Source organism: Zalophus californianus, chromosome 11, assembly GCF_009762305.2.
Source record: "Zalophus californianus isolate mZalCal1 chromosome 11, mZalCal1.pri.v2, whole genome shotgun sequence".
Lineage (NCBI taxonomy): Eukaryota > Metazoa > Chordata > Mammalia > Carnivora > Otariidae > Zalophus > Zalophus californianus.
This window is the reverse complement of record NC_045605.1, coordinates 98,757,138-98,778,548: the sequence shown is the minus strand read 5'-3', so window position 1 is coordinate 98,778,548 and position 21,411 is coordinate 98,757,138. Positions and strand designations below refer to the sequence as shown.

Below are 21,411 nucleotides of genomic sequence, written 5' to 3'. Positions count from 1 at the left end.
AATTTCATGAAGAAGAAAAAATATCCATCTGTTCCTACTATGGCTTTAGTACTGTTATCAGACTTCCTGACCTCTCTCTTGTTTTTAGCAAAGCAAAAATAATTATCAGTTCACAGTGTTCAACAGTGAACAGTACTTAAATAGAGGTTAATAATTTTATGATTCATTGATCAATTTTCTCCTTACCTTATTACAGCCTGTGCTGATTCCTAATTTAGAAGATGGCATACTGTTTACAGAGAGATGTGTTTGCCTAAAACAAATTGACTTGAAGTTAATTGTTAAATAAACAACTTAAAGTGGATATCACTTATCTATCCAAACCCCTGATTTTCAATAAAAGAGATTCAGATCAAGACAATCTAGATAATTTATTAGCATCAGAAAGTAATATCGTGTGGAGGACAGATATCTTGATTCCCAGTCAGTCCAGAGCTGCATCCCATGCCTGTGAGCAGAACAAGATGAGGTGTCCTGGAGGCCAGTAGTGAGAAGATGCATTTTGAATTCTCATCCCAATAAAAAAAGAAAAAAGTATGCAAGGTGACAGATTACTGATTACCTAATCTATGTTTATGAATATTTTGAGAGATATATTTTGCAGTTCATATAAATATATGGTCCAGCATTCTTGATTCCAAATCATTTTGAAATAATTTTTCATCAGTTTTAGCAAAGTGTGCCTTCCTTCAGGTAAGATTCTGCCTCATTTTTTAGATTATTACAGATGTTTCACCCACAATAGCTCTTAAACTCTCATCCTGATATCTGAGGGGAAATGCTATTATAATCACTGCTGTTAGCTGAAGTAAAAAGGATATGTGAATGCAGTCCAGTGACAGAATTATTGTGATTGAAACATGAAATATATTCTTGACCACATTTTCTCAATTTGTCAAATAATTGAAATCATAAGTGATGAAAGGAAGAAATATTATGCGTTCCCTGGTTGGAATCATGGAACAAGAAATATGTAGAAACATGGAGAAGTATAACTGAATGGTGAACTGTTTTGATTCAAATTGTGTTTTCACAGCAATAACAATCTGAATATAAAAAGAAAACCAGTTACCTAAATACTTCTAATGGTCAGAGGTTTGATATTAACTGAAATGTGTCCTTATATTCGGTTATTCCACTTTAATTATGGTTATTTAGAATTAATGTATAGAGTTTAAAATCTGAGTAATCTGGCCAATGTTCTATGAGAAATCAATCTTCCAGTTTAAGCAAATACACTATCCAAACATTTTTCTCATTAACTTTAATGTCTTCCTTTTCTATATGCCAATAACTTTTAATAAGAACTCAGCAAACAAAATTAACCTTCTCCCTTTCCATCCTTTTATGAATGTTGAGATTATTGCTAACCTCTTAAAGCTCCATTGTCCACATTTATAGACTCCATAAACTATTACATAATTCAGACTATAATGAGGAATACAAAAAATAATGTGAAATGCCCCAGTGTCATACATGGTTCAAAGTCACACATTAGCTTCATTTTACTTTTTTGAGTGAGCAGTCTCTGAAATTGCCATGTGCACACATATAACTAGCCCAACAAGGAAACAAACAAACAAACAAAAACCTCCCAAATATCACAACATATATTAATGAGGATGATCATGATAAATTTCAGTTTGGAGCAAACTGTTAGTAAAACGTAATAAAAATTACTCTAAAAAATTGGTTGTCTTTGGACACTTCTTAATACCAATCACTGGCCTGCAATTTCCCTGCACTAAAAAAATACAGTCAAATTGTTACTTTCTTTCTTTGGTTGCATTGCATAAAAATGCTGCACTGTCTTTTGATTGTGCTATTTAAATAATAAGAAAAATTGCTCTTAGAGTTTCCACTGTTAGTTCAGATTTTCTCCTAATGATATCAAAATGTGGCTCATGATGGTTACTTTAATTCAATCAGATAAATCTAGTCCATTTTAGAGTGACAAGGTTTTTGAAAGTTAGAAAACTACTCATCCATTGGGACATGCAATCATAAACTGGGCTATTCCTTCATAAGAATATAGTGGAAAATATAAAGGCACCAAAAAGAGACTCAATAAATTTCACTGAAACATAAAGATTTCATTAACTTCAACAGAATTGTTTTTGTTCTCAAGTGGAATTCTGCTCATGAATAATGTACAATAAGACTAAAGGTAGTTAAATTATTTTGTAGTAATCACAATTAACTTATGCTGCTAGAGAAAACATAGTCTAAGGATGAAATTAAGTGGAATAAATTTAAATAGCATATAACCACCCCAAAGCACAGTTGGTGGAACATTCTCCAATGAAAATGGCATGGTTAATTCACTGAACATTAGATCTCAGTGGTTGTAAATTAGATTTAGGTCAAATCAGGAGAGCTCCCTCCTGAGGTACTCACTCTGCTGATTCTTCTCCAGTATCTAAAGATGAAATAAAATGCAGAGATTTATAAACCAATTATTCAGGCACATTTAGGTCAATTCTTTAAAATTATTTTGAAAATCGTATTATGTATTAGAACATTTTATATATTTGCAAGGAGAGTAGAACTTAAATATACATTGAACCATCAGGGATGTAAGAAGTGGATTTTAAGAAGAAAAAGAAAGAAGAAAGAAAGAAAAAGAGAAAAAGAAAGAAAGAAAGAAAGAAAGAAAGAAAGAAAGAAAGAAAGAAAGAAAGAAAGAAAGAAAGAAAGAAAGAAAGAAAGAAAGAAAGAAAGAAAGAAAGAAAGAAAGAAAGAAAAAGAAAGAAAGAAAGAAAGAAAAGAAAGAAAGAAAAAGAAAGAAAGAGAAAAAGAAAAGAGAAAAAGTATTTTGAAATTCTGGCAAAAACATATATACCTTTTAAGTTCTAGGAGTCACTTATTTTATACCTATCGCTGAGGGAAAGTTGATTCAGAAGAGCAGAATATAACATATGACAACACAAGAATTAATAGGTCTTTGAAACTCTAAGAAATTATATTCCCAGAGGCATTTCTGAACAGAGCCTCCCTGTGTTGCTCTCCATGGTACTGACCCTGGTGCCTGTGGGCATTTTCTGGATATAACTTTACTTCCTATCTTTGTGTTGGCTTGTGTCAAGCAGTTTCTCTGGAGGCTCCATAATGCTCTATGCAGAGCAATTCAGAAACTCTGCCTGCCTTGTGCTCATCTTGCTTTCTGAAGAAGAATAATATAGCATGGAATAATATTAGGGTAGTACTGACTAAAAAAGAATTCACTGAAAACAAAAACATATATTTATTTGGGCAATTAGAATTGTAATTTGGGAGACACAGATTCAGGTAGAAACCTAAATTGTGTTCCCAGGAAGACAAAGAGAAGCAGAGTCATATAGGTGAAAGGCTGTGAGTGTAATTCTCTTTCATGTCCTCTATGCAAAACAGAGATTGGATTTAGGGTTACTGGGATTGGTTGGGTTAATAGGCAAATGAAGGATTGGAGCTCCTTTGGAAGTAAAGAATGCAGATGATTCCAAGTATCATGGCTAGGAGGAAGTTAAGTCCAGGCCAAGGGCTTGCAGCTTTCTGAAAATTTTTTAAAAATCTTCATGATTTCTCCAATGAAGATATGCATAAATTCTTCCTCACTTATGGCCTCCTGATCCTATTTAAAAAAATAAAAGACTCTTAATTAGGCTTTTTTGCTCCATTTTGGAAATTTCCTTTTACATTAGCTTCAGAAAACTCTGAAATGGGGAAAGACAAACAGAACCAAACACTTGCATTGCAGTACAGTCCAATATGCATCATTATCTAGAGTAACCTTCATGGGTAAAGTAGATAGATCAATAAACAATGACCTGCCATATCAGAACTGGAACCTGGGTTATTTATTGCCAGGGACTAACAGTGATGAAATAGATGGTTGGGGAATGGAGGACAAAAGAAAAGGAAAGATAAAAGAATAAACAATCCGTTCTTTATACACATATTAGGGTAAAAATGTTATAAGTGAGAATATAATAAAATATGAGGGAAAGTCAGCACTCAATTCCCAGCATAACTTTTATTCTGTTTACCATTTGGCCTGGTCCTATGTAACTTGATCTCTACAGATTATTTGGCTCAGCCCTAAATGTACACACTGATGTTCAGTGAACCAATTTTCCATTATAGGCAAATCCATATATAAAAAATTTCCTTTACACATGTTAAACTTAAGGAGATCAATTTTATGGGTTCGTATCTGGTACAAAATAATAATAATGATAATAATAATAATAAATAATCTATCGAGAGATTGTTTTGTGTTTTAAGTTCATTATATCATTTCATCTCACAATAGTGCATATTGTGAGTTAAGTAATGTTAGTTCTGTTGTTCCAATAAGAATACAGTCCTCTAGAAGTTAAAAGGATTTGCTCAAATAAGATTTGCTACTAAATAAGAATAAGAAAAAGAACTGTGTGCCTTCTATGAGTGAAAGGAGCAGGTTTTTATATGTTTACTACTTGCTTCCAGGCTTTGAAAATGTAGTAACCCTGAGGAAATAAGAGATTCTAGCACTTCAGAATGATGGATATCAGAACTCAGTGTTTTACTGGTTGTCCATTTCACCATAATGCATGCTTTTGACCAAGCTTCACTCAGAGCTTGTATCAATACACAGAAGGAGATAGCTGGTCATATCTCTACCAATAACACACACAAACACAGCAGCATACTCCTTAGAGATGTGTTCAAGTACCTCATTTATAGCCCCAATCCCTGCATTTGTCTCAGTTCATATTAGCTTGCTCTTCTGAGAATTGATTCTGTTATATTTATCCTTCTTTTCTAATCCCCGTCTAAAACCATTTGTTTTATGGGTTGTGTGAACTTATTTATAAAACTGAGATTTCAGGTATTTTTGAAGATACTAGGTATTGTTCTATAAGCTGGAAAGTGAATTCTAGAAAGAACAACTTATAAGTAGATAACTAATCTAGGTTCTATATATTTTTTTGTGGGCGTGCTCTATAATAGAGTCATAGTTTTTGCCAATAAAATCTTACAGATTCTTGAGAAAAGAAAACAAATAAGAAAAGATTTTGGTTTTGTTGTGTAGCATTCTTTCTGATGGGTTGAGTATTTCCTTTGACCCATCCTGAAGACCCTCAAAACCCCTCATAGCACACACACACACAGACAAAATGATCACACATGCATAAGAACAAGTATACACACTACAATTCTATCATTTTAAAAATAATCCAAATATTCATCGGAAAATTAATAGCTTAAACCAGGTCAAATCGAACTATAACTAGACAGACTTAATAGTCTATGAAATAGGCAGAATGTTTTCCCTTGATATTCCACAGGTTTTCATGGATCCATGAAGAAAAAAAAGTAATTAGATGTGTGAAAAGTTGTTAAGAGTGGAAATATCAAAAGAAGCTTTCCTGACATTAAAGTCAAACACTATCTCATTTATGGTTTTTCCTGGGCTTCTTCTTGGCTCTGGGGCAGGAGTAATTCAATCGAGAACACTCTGTGTGGAAACAATGCAATCATTCTGCTGAGAAAAGTCAAGTGCTTTGGCAGAGAGAAATAGCCACACAACTGGGAAGCAAGACACAGAGCTGACTGGATTTTGTGATTCAAAAGACAAGGATAAATGAAAATTAAAATAGTAGCACCTCTAAATGCGGAAAATAAGTAAAAAGACATAAGTGGCTGAGAGTCTGCCAGTTTTCATTCCATCTCTGATAGCTACATGGGATGTATGTTGAATTTTTAACCTTTCTTACATTACATATATTTTTTAAATTTTATTATGTTATGTTAATCACCATACATTACATCATTAGTTTTTGATGTAGTGTTCCATGATTCATTGTTTGCGTATAACACCCAGTGCTCCATGCAGAACGTGGCCTCTTTAATACCCATCACCAGGCTAAACCACCCTCCACCACCTCCCCTCTAGAACCCTCAGTTTATTTCTCAGAGTCCATAGGTTCTCATGGTTCATCTCCCCTCCAATTTCCCCCCTTTCATTTTTCCCTTCCTACTATCTTCTTCTTTTTTTTTAACATATAATGTATTATTTGTTTCAGAGGTACAGGTCTGTGATTCGTGATAGCTCATAGCATAAGGGAAATTTCTGGATATGTGAGAACAAAGTATAAAGTCCAATAAAAAGAGAAGATAGACGATTTGAATTTAATTCATTAATTGTTTATTTCTTAATTTGTATGGGTTTATTGTTAGAAAATAGATTAAAAAATAAAGATATAGTACATCTTTGAGTTGACTCAATCAAACTGGAAAAACATAAGAAAAAATACCAATATGGGGCACAGGATTATTTTAAAAGGAGTAAATGTACGGTTTCATAGCAACAAAAGAACAGGGAAAATCAGAAATACTTCTGGTCTTCCATGAATTGGCAAAATCTTCTGGAATAAGAAAGTATCAGGAATGTAATATGTAAGACATGAACACTAACGCATAATGGGGGCAACATTATAAGCAAAAAAGTTAGAAGAAACAGTCATAAAGATGATAGACTTTAGAGTATGTTTGGAAAATGTAGAGGAGTCCAGTGTAGCTGGTTGAAAGCATCAAAGCAAAGGGAAACAAATGAAGAAAGGTAAGGAAAGGGGAAAAATATAAAACATGTTTCTAGTAGCCATATGCCCTGGCTAAATCTTCACATGTGTTAGCCAAAGTAGTATTGCAACTTTATAATGTACAAATTATGCATTTCATAGGTATTCAAAAATGGGGATGCATATATAACTAAAACAAATTGCCAAGACACCAAGATAAAAATGTACCAGAGTCAGTAATCATCCAGCTCTCCCTGACCCCAAAACCTGTCATTGTAACACCATACTTTCTACCAATGTAATGCCTTCTGAGATTAGCAAGTTTAGCCAAAACCAATTTTGATAAACAAGTGAGAAGTTTGGATTTTATTCCAAGGAAAATAGGGTTCCATATACATTTTTGGAGAGGGCTGTGCTATGATTAGGCATGTGTTTTAGAAAGACATTTCTAGCATTCCTCAAACCCATTCAACCACATCTAGAACTAGTTGGAAACTGTAGCATGCAGATTGTAATCCGAACTACAGTGACTTGCTTCTTTGACTCTTATAATGTTAGAGATCATTTAGTCCAACTCCCTAAAGAAAGCTATATGTTTTCTATAACATCTCAAATAATAAATACTCTAGGAACACAGGGTCAGAAGTGAAATGAATATCACTTTTACCTGAATTTTGTTTTTTTAGGATTTTATTTATTTATTTGACAGAGAGATAGAAGAGAGAGCACAGGCAAGGGGAGTGGCAGGAGAAGCACGGGGCTTGATCCCAGGATTCTGGGACAATGGCCTGAGCCACAGGCAGGTGCTTAACCAACTGAGCCACCCAGGCACCCCTACCTGAATTTTGAGTGGGCTATTTTAGACCACACCTTCCACATGGCAATTCTCATCTCCATGTTTCTCAGGGTATAGATGAGAGGATTCAGCATGGGGGCAATCACAGTGTAAAACACAGAGATTTCCTTATCCTCGTTCTCACTCCCTGCAGGTAGAACATAAATATAGATACAGGGCACAAAGAATAAAATGACCACCATAACGTGAGAGCTGCAGGTTGAGAGAGCTTTGCGTCGCCCTAGAGAGGAGCAGGTCCTAAGATTATATAATATGAGAATGTAAGAAGCCACGAGGACAAGAAAGACAGCAACCACCACCATTCCTGAGTTTGCAATCATTAAGATATTAACAACATGAATGTCTTTGCACACCAGTTTCAAAAGAGGCTTCACATCACATATGTAGTGATCTATTTGATTGGGACCACAGAAAGGTAAATTGAGTACCACCAGCAGTATAGCGACAGAGTGCCAAAACCCCACACCCCAGGCCATGAAGATCAACATGCTACACCTCTGCCGGTTCATGATAACCATGTAGTGCAGGGGCTTGACAATGGCAACATAGCGGTCTAAAGCCATGGACACCAAGATGAATATCTCCACACCTGCCAGCAAGTGGGCAGTGAAGAGCTGGGTCATACAGTTGTTATAGGAAATATTTTTTCTTGCTGCGCCTAAGTCCCTGATTAACCTGGGGACCACAGTGGAGGTGTAGCAGAGGTCCATGAAGGAAAGGTGACAGAGAAAATAGTACATTGGTTGTCCAATTAGATGGCTGCAGGTGATTGTGAGTAAGATAATGACGTTTCCCATTAAGATTGCCAAATAACAGAACAGGAACAAGAAAAAGAACAGTAGCTCCATTTGCTTATTTCCCCACAGACCCATGAAAACAAATTCTGTGACATTGTTCTGATTTTCCATGAGGTTGAGGTGATTCCAGAGACACAACAGAAACTTAATTTATCTGAAATGATACAGAACATATGACATCTTCAATAGCACTTTTTAATTTTTGGAATATTTATAAATTGAAAAAAATGATATAAGTTACAGAGACTTTGTTACAATCTTTTAAATCCTTGCAGATCAGGGACATCATATTTCACATTCTATTTAATGAAAACATGTTTTATATCTGAAACTATTGCAAACACTTTACACGCATTTAATTCATAGCAACCCAGTGGTTACTTTTCTGATACTTATTTTACATATGGGGAAACAGAAAGATAGATTGATTCAGTTAAGTCCACCAAATCTTTAAGGTGTTAAGTAGCAACCTAAGATATGAACCTTTATCAGATGCCGTTTCCATGCTCTTCACATTTATGCCACATTACTTACTGAACAAATGGACTTCCAGCTGTTTTCCACCATCTTAAAAGATATGGGTCTTACTCCATCTGTGCCATTAACTACCTCTATAACTTATTTATTTATTTATTTGAGAGAAAGAATGAGAGAGAGAGCGAGCACATGAGAGGGGGGAGGGTCAGAGGGAGAAGCAGACTCCCTGCTAAGCAGGGAGCCGGATGCGGGACTCGATCCCGGGACTCCAGGATCATGATCTGAGCTGAAAGCAGTCGCTTAACCAACTGAGCCACCCAGGCGCCCCTACCACTATAACTTTAAACAAGTCCCATTCCTTCTCTATTCTACATATAATTTATTTGTGTGTGTTGTATGTGGTTGTCATATTTCTTTTTTATTTCAATTTTTTATTTAAATTCTAGTTCGTTGACATATACGGTAAAATTGGTTTCAGGTACAGAATCTAATGATTTGTCACTTAACATATAACACTCAGTACTCATCACAAGTGCCCTCCTTAATACCAATTACCCATCTAGCCCATCTCGCTCCAACTTCCCTCATCAACCCTCATTTTTTTCTCTGTAGGTAAGTCTTTTATGGTTTGCTTCCCTCTCTCTATTTTTTCCCTTTCCCTATGTCCATCTGTTTTGTTTCTTAAATTCCACAAATGAGTGAGATCATATGGTATTTGTCTTTCTCTGGCTCACTTATTTCACTTAGCATAATACACTCTAGCTCCATCCACATTGTTACAAATGGCAAGATTTCATTCTTTTTAATGAGTAATATTCCACAATATATATACATACCACATCTTCTTTATCCATTCATCAGTTTGTGGACATTTTGGAATTTATATATAATGCCCCAATCACACACATACATTCCATATATCCAGTAGAACTAAAGATATATTCTTGAAATAAGGACAAAATCAAGGCTCTTAATCATAGCAGAGATTAGTTGATAATTAGTTGATAATAGTTTCAGTGATTCTTTTTTTTGACAGGTTTGGTCAAGATTCAGAACATAGGCAGGAAAAAGGGAACTGGGACACAATCTGGGCATCTGAATATAAGAATGCAGTTTATTATTATATAAAACTTTCCCATTTTCCTAATCAATTTATAAAGACACATTTTGAAGTTGCTGTTTAAAATGTAAGAAACCCTGGGGAAAGCTCCTTGTTTTCTGTTTACATATTGAAGAACCCAAGGTGATCAAAGAATGTCCTGCATGTTTAACCATGCAGTTAAGCAGCACAGCCACTTAGATGCAGTAGACCTAGGAGAAGAGAGTGAATATGTCGAGCCATCACCTTTTATGCATAACCAAATGTCCGCCACAGCAAAATCATGATTTGCTTAAAAGACTGTTAATGTCAATGAATTATTTTAATGGTACCAGCAGAGGAACAGTATGATGTGGGCAGATTTCTAGTCAAATGTTCATGAAGGTGAGCATCCAGGCTCCTATGTCTTGTTACCTTTATCTTGTTAGCACTGAGCAATTCATTCTCCCTGATCCTCTTTCCTCAGCTGGTATTAGAACTAATAATACTGGATCTGCCTGCCCTGTTCCAAGGGCAAAATAAATAAAGTTTACTTAAGGACATACCTTATAGAGTCTTATGATTCTGATATGATAAAGTCTGAAGAAGAGTGCTCCCCGAAATGGAAAAGAACAAGTTGTTGTATAAGAAGATAGTTATCAGTACGTCCAACAGTTAATTGTTTTTACCTGTGGATTTTGTATTCTGCCACAATGGGATAGTTGAAGAACTCATGTTAGACATACATTAAATGCAAAGAAAAAAAGTGGTGTTAGTATAAATTTGTTCTGGGTTAACACAATCAAGCTTAGCCAAGTACTTGTTTATGTATAAATCGAGAATATCCAAACCTAGTCCTTGTTTATGTGGAATAATATGATCAGTTAAGTGATATATATATATGAACTTATGGATAACTTTTCATAAAATTGTAGAACAAAAATGTAGCAAGTTCAAATCCTGGTTAAGACTCAACATCTCTCAACATTTGGTCCAGTACTGCTTAGTTCACAGTGATTGAACATCAGTTGGGAAAACACAAGCCCATATAGAAAAAACATTCTGCAAAGCAGTGCCCATAGAATCCTCTGGGAATGCTGCCTCATGCATAAATATCCCCTAGTCCATATTCAAATATTTTCCTTGTGGTCTTTATTTAATCCATAAAAAAAAATCCTGTTTCTCTTCTCTTTTCTCTCTTTCTCTCTCTCCCTCTCATACACACACACACACACACACACACACACACACACACACACACACACACCATATATATATATATATATATATATGCACAGGTTTTTAGGAGTAAAGAATTTTGAATCTACCTTTTTACATACTTTTTTATATAAAGAATTTTTTTCAAGAACCTCTCCTTAAATTTTAAATCACTTAAGAAAAATCTATGATGAATTATTTGCAAACACATGTCAACTACAGGTTAGAAGGAAAAAAGTTTCATTAGCTTATTTGGAAGTGGGAATTATGACTAAGGACACAAGAATATATGAATAGTGTAAAAATCCATCAAGGACAATTTGACATGCTTTTTCTGGCTTTTTAAAAATATTTATTCATTTATTTATTTATTTTAGAGAGGGGTGAGAGAGAGAGAGAGAGCAAGCACAGGCAGGCAAAGGGGCAGGGGGAGAAGAGAGAGAAAATCTCAAGCAGACTCCACACTGAGTGCAGAGCCTTAGTGGGGCTTGATCTCAAGACCCTGAGATTTTGACTTGAACCGAAAACAAGAGTCAGATCCTTAACTGACTGAGCCACCCAGGTGCCCTAATTCTTCTGGCTTTTTAAAACTATTTATCACATCCATAATAAAGAAAAATGTGAAATTGAAATTTATGGGCTGAATTATGTGATACAATTAGACTAAAATGTTTAAATACCAAATGCTAAGTAATAATATATTCTAGGCACTTTAGTAAATGCTTTTCATTTAACAACCATTTCATCTACACTATGACTTGATGAGGTATATTATTGTACTATTGCCCCTGTTTTGCAAATAAGGAAATTTGCACCCAAGATTACACAAGTACTAACAGGGAGTCTGTATCTAAACAATTTCTATATGATTTGGAAACTCATACTTTATTAATTTTGCTTAAATACCCTGTCACAAATAAAAGCTTTAAACTATGAATTTGCCCTCAAATTATCCAGATTTTATCTTGAATATCCTGAATGACCTCTCTTAAAAATAATCACCAAGAAAATTTATTCCAGAAGAACTTAAACTTAAAGATAGGGATTCAATAAGATCAAATTTTTATATAAAATGGTTAAAAATCCCAATTATTTCCTCCCAATTTAAACATACATATTTATGTATATATGCATAAATTAAAATATAAAAATTATATAATACATAATATACACACACACACATACATACATACATAGTAATCAGGATGCTCACTTTTATAAGATTTTACATCTCTTTGGAATGTCAAGTGATCCTTCAGGCTGTGTTGTTTTTATTTTAATTTCTGTGCCTGTGCTATAAAACAGCAAACACATGTGGAATGTCTTTGACTCTCCTGTGAATCTTCCATCCAAAAGAACCTTTCAGGAAATCATTACTGGGAATACCTTGAATTAAAAGCACAAGAAGGACCTGAGGGAAAAACTCCCACAGGCATTTTACAGTGGCCAATGCATATGTGGTTATAACTTGAAAACTAAAGCCTATATTTTTATAAGGTCATATAGATGGGCTTATTTCATTAATCTCATGAGAGTTATTACCTGAGTGATTCAATACTTCTGTAATGTTATAGCCTTGATGTAATATTATGGATATTTGTTTTTCTCCTTCTCTCGTCTTCTAGAAAATTTCCTTGAAGACTGAAGTCTCTGTTGTTGATCATAATACATAATATATATTTAATAAATGTTGAATTATTTATCATTCCAATTATAACCTTTTTGTGTTACTGGGTATTACCTAGTTCAGGCACTGGTTAGAATTTGGAAATACCACAATGCATAATTACTTTCTCCCCTTATTTTAGTTTGTTTTTATCTTGCTTTGTTTTATCTCCCTCTCCTGAGAGAGAAATAGAGTGTCAGTAGAACCTAATGGGGGCAGGTTGAGTAAATCATAACCCTTAGTTCATAGCAGATGATCCTCATGGGTCCATGCAAGGTCCATCTAAGGTTTTATTTTATAATATATTTTTCCTTTCTGCATTGCTCATCTCCACTTCCACTTGCCCCTTCTGTGGACCCACCATACTCTAACACACTCAACTTCATTGGCCTGGGGCATTGCACATTCTTTGGGTTCTCCTACAGCTATCCACATCATGAAAGTAAACTCTTCCAATACTGCCCTTAAATTATAGCATTTGTCTTCTCCTTGCTGCATGACCCAGACTCATACAGACACTTAATAATACAGCCTCAGAATGCATGAAACAAAATTAGGTAAATCCATATAAAAATATGAATCCATCTTCACAGTAGAAAATTGCAATGCTCTTTTTAAAATTATTGATGAGCAAAGCAAGGGATATGTCAGGAGAATAGAGAAGATCTGAACAATGCAACTTAAAAGTATTGTAGACACATACATAAAATTATACATCCTGCAAAGAATACACATTTTGTGCATGTATAGATGTAAGATTTACACAATTAAGCATTAGATCATGAAAAAAGAAAAAGCCTCAATGCAGTTTGAAGAAGAGAGAATACACCAAAGTCTGAGCACAAAAAAAGACAGATCTAGACCTATGTTATGATTATTTTTTGTGCAAATTGTTTAAAGACATCTATGTCAAATAACTAGCTAGCCACTGGGCTAATAGAAAAGACAGTTCAATAACCACACAGAATATAGGTATTAGAAAAGCAATTTAGAAAAATCACTAAACAAACAAACAACCACAATCCACAAAATATTTCCCACATAAAGTCAGAAAAACACCAGGATGTTCAATCTCACTACTTATATTAAACATTTCACAAAAGGTTTCTACCAGAGAAATTAGATTAAAAAATAAATAAAAGAATCCAAATGAAAGAGAAAAAAGTAAAACTATCTCTATTCACAAATCACATGACTTCATATGTATAAAGTCCTAAAGATTCCACCAAAAAATATTAGAGCTGATAAATTAATTCAATAAATTTGAAAGATAAAAAATCAACATACAGAAATCAGTTGAATTTCTATACATTAAAAACAAACTACTGAAAGACAAATTAAGAAAGTGATCCTATTTACAATAGCTTCAAAATCAGTAAAATACTGAGGAATAAATTTAACCAAGGAAGTGAAAGGCTTGTAGACTGAAAACCATAAGACAACGAAGAAACATTGAAGAATACACAAATAAATGGAAAGATATTCCATGTTCATGGATTAGAAATATTAATATTGTGAAAATGTCCATACAACCCAAAACAATGTACAGATTCAATATCACCCTGATCAAAATTCCAATGGCATCACTGCAGTGTTCCTGAACCCAGGGAGAAAGCTCTCAGGTAACCCCATTGAGAATGATATTCGTTGTGGGTTTTCCACAGATGGCTTTTATGATATTGAGGTATATACCCTCTATCCCTATATTCTGAAGAGTTTTGATCAAGAAAGGATGCTAGGGCGCCTGGGTGGCTCAGTTGGTTAAGCGACTGCCTTTGGCTCAGGTCATGACCCAGAAGTCCTCGGATCGAGTCCCGTGTTGGACTCCCTACATGGCAGGGAGTCTGCTTCTCCCTTTGACCCTCCCTCCTCTCATGCTCTCTCTATCTCATTCTCCCTCTCAAATAAATAAATAAAATCTTCAAAAAGTAAAAAAAAACAGAGGATGCTATAATTTGTCAAATACTTTTTTGCATCTATTGAGAGGATCATATGGTTCTTGTTCTTTCTTTTATTAATGTATTGTATCACATCGATTGATTTCCGGTTGGTGAACCAACCTTGCAGCTCAGAAATAAATACCACTTGGTCATGGTGAATAATCCTTTTAATGTACTGTTGGATCCTATTAGCTAGTATTTTGGTGAGAATTTCTGCATCCATGTTCATCAGGGATATTGGTCTGTAATTCTCTTTTTTGATGGGGTCTTTGTCTCGTTTTGGGATCAAGGTAATGGTGGCCTCATAAAACAAGTTTGGAAGTTTTCCTTCCATTTCAATTTTTTGGAACAGTTTCAGAAGAATAGGTATTGATTCTTTAAATGTTTGGTAGAATTCCCCTGGGAAGCCATCTGGCCCTGGGCTTTTGTTTCTTGGGAGATTTTTGATGACTGCTTCAATTTCCTTAGTGGTTATAGGTCTGTTCAGGTTTTCTATTTCTTCCAGGTTCAGTTTTGGTAGTTGATACATCTCTAGGAATGCATCCATTTCTTCCAGGTTATCTAATTTGCTGACATAGAGTTGCTCATAATATGTTCTTATAATTGTTTCTATTTCTTGGTGTTGGTTGTGATCTCCCCTCTTTCATTCATGATTTTATTTATTTGGGTCATTTTTCTTTTTGATAAGTCTGGCCAGGGGTTTATCAATCTTATTAATTCTTTAAAGGAACCAGCTCCTAGTTTCGTTGATCTTTTCTACTGTTCCTTTGGCTTCTAGTTCATTGATTTCTGCTCTGATCTTTATTATTTCTCTTCTACTGCTGGAATTAGTCTTTATTTGCTGTTCTTTCTCCTGCTCCTTTAGGTGTTGGGTTGGTTATTTGAGACCTTTCTTGTTTCTTGAGAAAGGCTTGTATTGCTATATACTTTCCTCTTAGGACTGCCTTTGCTGCATCCCAAAGATTTTGACTGCTATTCAACACAGTACTAGAAGTCCTAGCCATGGCAATCAGACAACAAAAAGAAATAAAAGGCATCCGAAAATAGAGTTAACATACGATCCAGCAATTGCACTACTGGGTATTTAACCCAAAGATACAAATGTAGTGATCTGAAGGGGTACGTGCACCCTGATGTTTATAGTGCAATGTCCACAATAGCCAAACTATGGAAAGAGCAAGGATGTGCATTGACAGATGAATGGATAAAGATTAAGTGGTATATATATATATATATATATATACAATGGAATATTATGCAGCCATCAAAAGGAATGAAATCTTGCCATTTGCAACAACGTGGATGGAACTGGAGGATATTAGGCTGAGCGAAATAAGTCAATCAGAGAAAGACATGTATCACATGACCTCACTGATATGAGGAATTCTTAATCTCAGGGAAAAAACTAAGGGTTGCTGGAGTGGTGGGGGGTGGGAGGGATGGGGTTGCTGGGTGATAGACATTGGGGAGGGTATGTGCTATGGTGAGCGCTGTGAATTGTGTAAGACTGTTGAATCACAGACCTGTACCTCTGAAACAAATAATACATTACATGTTAAAAAAAGACGATAGTAGGAAGGTAAAAATGAAAGGGGGGAAATCGGAGGGGGAGACGAACCATGATAGACTATGGACTCTGAGAAACAAACTGAGGGGAGTGGTGTGGGGGGAATGTGTTAGCCTGGTGATGGGTATTAAAAAGGGAACGTATTGAATGGAGCACTGGGTGTTATATGCAAACAATGAATCATGGAACACTACATCAAAAACTAATGATGTAATGTTCGGTGATTAACATAACATAATAAAATTTTTTTAAAAAATTCCAATGGCATTTTTCAAAGGAAGAGAAAAAACTATCCTTATTCTGTTTGGAACCTCAAAAATACCTTGAATAACCAAAGCAATCCTGAGAAAGAAGAGTGAAGCTTGAAGCATCCCACAACCTGATTTCAAGCTGTATTACAAAAGTGTAGTAATTAAAACAGTATGATATTGGCATAAAAACAGGCACATAGAACAACGGCACAGAATAAAGAACGCAGATATAAACATACATATATACAGTCAACTGATTTTTGACAAGGGTACCAAAACACACAATTGGGAAAGAAGAGTATCTTCAATAAATGGCTTCGAGAAAACTGGCTAACCATATGAAAAAGAATAAAATAGGACACCTATCTCACACTAATCATAACTTGACATGGAATGAATCAAAGACTTAAACATAAGAACTGTTTATTTTTTTTAAGACCTAATACCATATAAACTCCCAGGGGAGGGGAAAAGATTTTTGACTTTAGCCTTGCAAATATTTCTAGGATTGGACAGAAAAAAATAAAATAATACAGGCAACAAAATCTAGATGAAAAAGTGGGACTACATTAAACCAAAGAATTCTGTACAGAAAAGTAAACAGTACACTGAAAGACAATCTACAGAATGGGAAAAAATATTCACAAAACATATCTGACAAGGAGTTACAAAAAATAAAATAAAAGGAAATACATAATGAGTTCATACAACATAATACCAAGTAAGTAAATAAATAATAATCCAATTAAAATTGGGCAAAGACCTGAATAGTCATTTTTTTTCAAAGAAGACATATAAATAGCCAAAGGATATATGAAAAGGTACTCAACATCACTAGCTATCAGGGAAATGTAAATCAAAATCACAAAAGAATATCACTTAACACCAATTCAGATTGTCATCATAAAACCAACACAAAAAATAACAAATGTTAACAAGGATGTGGGTAAAAGAAAACGTTTATACACTGTTGGTGAGAATGTAAAATGGCAGGGCCAACATGGAAAACAATATGGTGATAATTCAAAAAATTTTTAAAAAATGAACTACCATATATATGATTCAGGAATCCTATTTCTGGGTACATTTAAAAGACTTAAATTCAGTATCGTGGGGGACCTGCCTGGCTCAGTCCGTAGAGCATGTGATTCTTTTTTTTTTTAATTTTGTTATAGGTATATTAATCACCATATATTACATCATTAGTTTTTGATGTAGTGTTCCATGATTCATTGTTTGTGCATAACACCCAGTGCTCCACGTAGAACGTGCACTCTTTAATACCCATCATCAGGCTAACCCATCCCCCCACCCCCCTCCCATCTAGAACCCTCAGTTTGTTTTTCAGAGTCCATCGTCTCTCATGGTTGGTCTCCCCCTCCGACTTATTCCCCTTCATTCTTCCCCTCCTGCTATCTTCTTCTTTTTTTTTTTTCTTAATATATATTGCATTATTTGTTTCACAAGTACAGATCTGTGATTCAACAGTCTTGCACAATTCACAGGGCTCACCATAGCACATACCCTACCCCATGCCTTATCACCCAGCCACCCAATCCCGCCTACCCCCCACCACTCCAGCAACACTCAGTTTGTTGCCTGAGAATAAGAATTCCTCATATCAATGAGGTCATATGATACATGTATTTCTCTGATTGACTTATTTCACTCAGCATAACACCCTCCAGTTCCATCCATGTTGTTGCAAATGGCAAGAACTCGTTCCTTTTGATGGCTGCATAATATTCCATTGTGTATATATACCATTTCTTCTTTATCCATTCATCTGTCGATGGACATCTTGGCTCTTTCCACAGTTTGGCTATTGTGGACATTGCTGCTATAAACATTGGGGTACACGTACCCCTTCGGGTCCCTACATTTGTATCTTTGGGGTAAATACCCAGAAGTGCAATTGCTGGATCGTATGGTAGCTCTATTTTCAACTGTTTGAGGAACCTCCATACTGTTTTCCAGAGTGGCTGCACCAGCTTGCATTCCGCCCAACAGTGTAGGAGGGTTCCCCTATCTCTGCATCCCCACCAACATCTGTCGTTTCCTGACTTGTTAATTTTAGCCATTCTGACGGGTGTGAGGTGGTATCTCATTGAGGTTTTGATTTGGATTTCCCTGATGCCAAGTGATGTTGAGTACTTTTTCATGTGTCTGTTGGCCATTTGGATGTCTTCTTTGGAAAAATGTCTGTTCATGTCTTCTGCCCATTTCTTGATTGGATCATCTGTTCTTTGGGTGTTGAGTTTGATAAGTTCTTTATAGATTTTGGATACTAGCCCTTTATCTGATATGTCATTTGCAAATATTTTCTCCCATTCTGTCGGTTGTCTTTTGGTTTTGTGGACTGTTTCTTTTGCTGTACAAAAGCTTTTTATCTTGATGAAATCCCAATAGTTCATTTTTGCCCTTGCTTCCCTTGCCTTTGGCGATGTTTCTAGGAAGAAGTTGCTGCGGCTGAGGTCGAAGAGGATGCTACCTGTGTTCTCCTTTACGATTTTGATGGACTCCTGTCTCACGTTTAGGTCTTTCAACCATTTGGAGTCTATTTTTGTGTGTGGTGTAAGGAAATGATCCAGTTGCATTCTTCTGCATGTGGCTGTCCAAGTTTCCCAACACCATTTGTTGAAGAGACTGTCTTTTTCCCATTGGACATTCTTTCCTGCTTTGTCAAAGATGAGTTGACCATAGAGTTGAGGGTCTATTTCTGGGCTCTCGATTCTGTTCCATTGATCTAGGTGTCTGTTTTTGTGCCAGTACCATACTGTCTTGATGATGACAGCTTTGTAATAGAGCTGGAAGTCCGGAATTGTGATGCCGCCAGCTTTGCTTTTCTTTTTCAACATTCCTCTGGTTATTCGGGGTCTCTTCTGGTTCCATACAAATTTTAGGATTATTTGTTCCATTTCTTTGAAAAAAGTGGATGGTATTTTGATGGGGATTGCATTGAATGTGTAGATTGCTCTAGGTAGCATTGACATCTTCACAATATTTGTTCTCCCAATCCATGAGCATGGAACACTTTTTCCATTTCTTTGTGTCTTTTCAATTTCTTTCATGAGTATTTTATAGTTTTCTGAGTACAGATCCTTTGCCTCTTTGGTTAAATTTATTCCTAGGTATCTTATGGTTTGGTGTGCAATTGTAAATGGGATCGACTCCTTGATTTGTCACTCTTCTGTCTCATTGCTGGTGTATAGGAATGCCACTGATTTCTCTGCATTGATGTTATATCCTGCTACTTTACTGAATTTTGTGTGAGTTCTAGCAGTTTTGCGGTGGAGTCTTGGGTTTTCCACTTATAGTATCATATCATCTGCAAAGCAGGAGAGTTTGACTTCCTCTTTGCCGATTAGGATGCCTTTGATTTCCTTTTGTTGTCTGTTTGCTGTGGCTAGGACTACTAATAATATGTTGCATAGCAGTGGTGAGAGTGGACATCCCTGCTGTGTTCCTGACCTTAGGGGAAAAGCTCTCAGCTTTTCCTCATTGAGAATGATATTCGCTGTAGGTTTTTCATAGATGGATTTTATGATATTGAGGTATGTACCCTCTATCCCTGTATTCTGAAGAGTTTTGATCAAGAAAAGATGCTGTACATTGTAAAATGCTTTTTCTGCATCTATTGAGAGGATCATGATTCTTGTTCTTTCTTTTGTTAATATATTGTATCATGTTGATTGATTTGTGGATGTTGAACCAACTTTGCATCCCAGGGATAAATCCCACTTGGTCATGGTGAATAATCCTTTTAATGTACTGTTGGATCCTATTGGCTAGTATTTTGGTGAGAATTTTTGCATCCATGTTCATCAAGGATACTGGTCTGTAATTCTCCTTTTGGATGGGGTCTTTGTCTGGTTTTGGGATCAAGGTAATGGTGGCCTCATAAAATGAGTTTGGAAGTTTTCCTTCCATTTCTATTTTTTGGAACAGTTTCAGGAGAATAGGTATTAATTCTTCTTGAAATGTTTGATAGAATTCCCCTGGGAAGCCATCTGGCCCTAGGCTTTTGTTTGTTGGGAGATTTTGGATGACTGCTTCAATTTCCTTCCTGGTTAGAGGTCTGTTCAGCTTTTCTATTTCTTCCTGGTTCAATTTTGGTAGTTGATACTTCTCTAGGAATGCACGCATTTCTTCCAGGTTATCTAATTTGCTGGCATAGAGTTGCTCATAATATGTTCTTATAATTGTTTGTATTTCTTTGGTGTTGGTTGTGATCTCTCCTCTTTCATTCATGATTTTGTTGATTTGGGTCATTTCTCTTTTCTTTTTGATAAGTCTGGCCAGGGGTTTATCAATCTTGTTAATTCTTTCCAAGAACCAGCTCCTAGTTTCGTTGATCTGTTCTACTGTTCTTTTGGTTTCTAGTTCATTGATTTCTGCTCTGATCTTTATTATTTCTCTTCTCTTGCTGGGTTTAGGCTTTATTTGCTGTTTTTTTTCTCTAGCTCCTTTAGGTATAGGGTTAGGTTGTGTATTGAGACCTTTCTTATTTCTTCAGAAAGGCTTGTATTGCTATATACTTTCCTCTCAGGACTGACTTTGCTGTATCCCAAAGATTTTGAACAGCTGTGTTTTCATTTTCATTGGTTTTCATGAATTTTTTTAATTCTTCTTTTATTTCCTGGTTGACCCATTCATTCTTTAGTAGGATGCTCTTTAGCCTCCATGTATTTGAGTTCTTCTCAACTTTCCTCTTGTGATTGAGTTCTAGTTTCAAAGCAGTGTGGTCCAAAAAATACAGGGAATGATCCCAATCTTTTGGTACTGGTTGAGACATTCTGGAGAATGTTCCATGGGCACTAGAGAGGAATGTGTATTCCGTTGCTTTGGGATGGAATGTTCTGAATATGTCTGTGAAGTCCATTTGGTCCAGTGTGTCATTTAAAGTCTTTATTTCCTAGTTGATCTTTTGCTTAGATGATCTGTCCATTTCAGTCAGGGGGATGTTAAAGTCCCCCACTATTAATGTATTGTTGTCAATGTGTTTCTTTGCTTTTATTA

General features: G+C 35.5%; 1 protein-coding gene across 1 annotated transcript; it reads right to left on the bottom strand.

Annotated features, from left to right (window-relative positions):
• Positions 1 to 7,376: 7,376 nt before the first annotated feature.
• On the bottom strand, positions 7,377 to 8,306 carry LOC113915255 (olfactory receptor 4P4-like). Its single transcript, XM_027581073.1, has one exon. It carries the CDS (start codon positions 8,304 to 8,306, stop codon positions 7,377 to 7,379), a length of 930 nt encoding a protein of 309 aa, XP_027436874.1.
• Between the last annotated feature and the right edge of the window lie 13,105 nt (positions 8,307 to 21,411).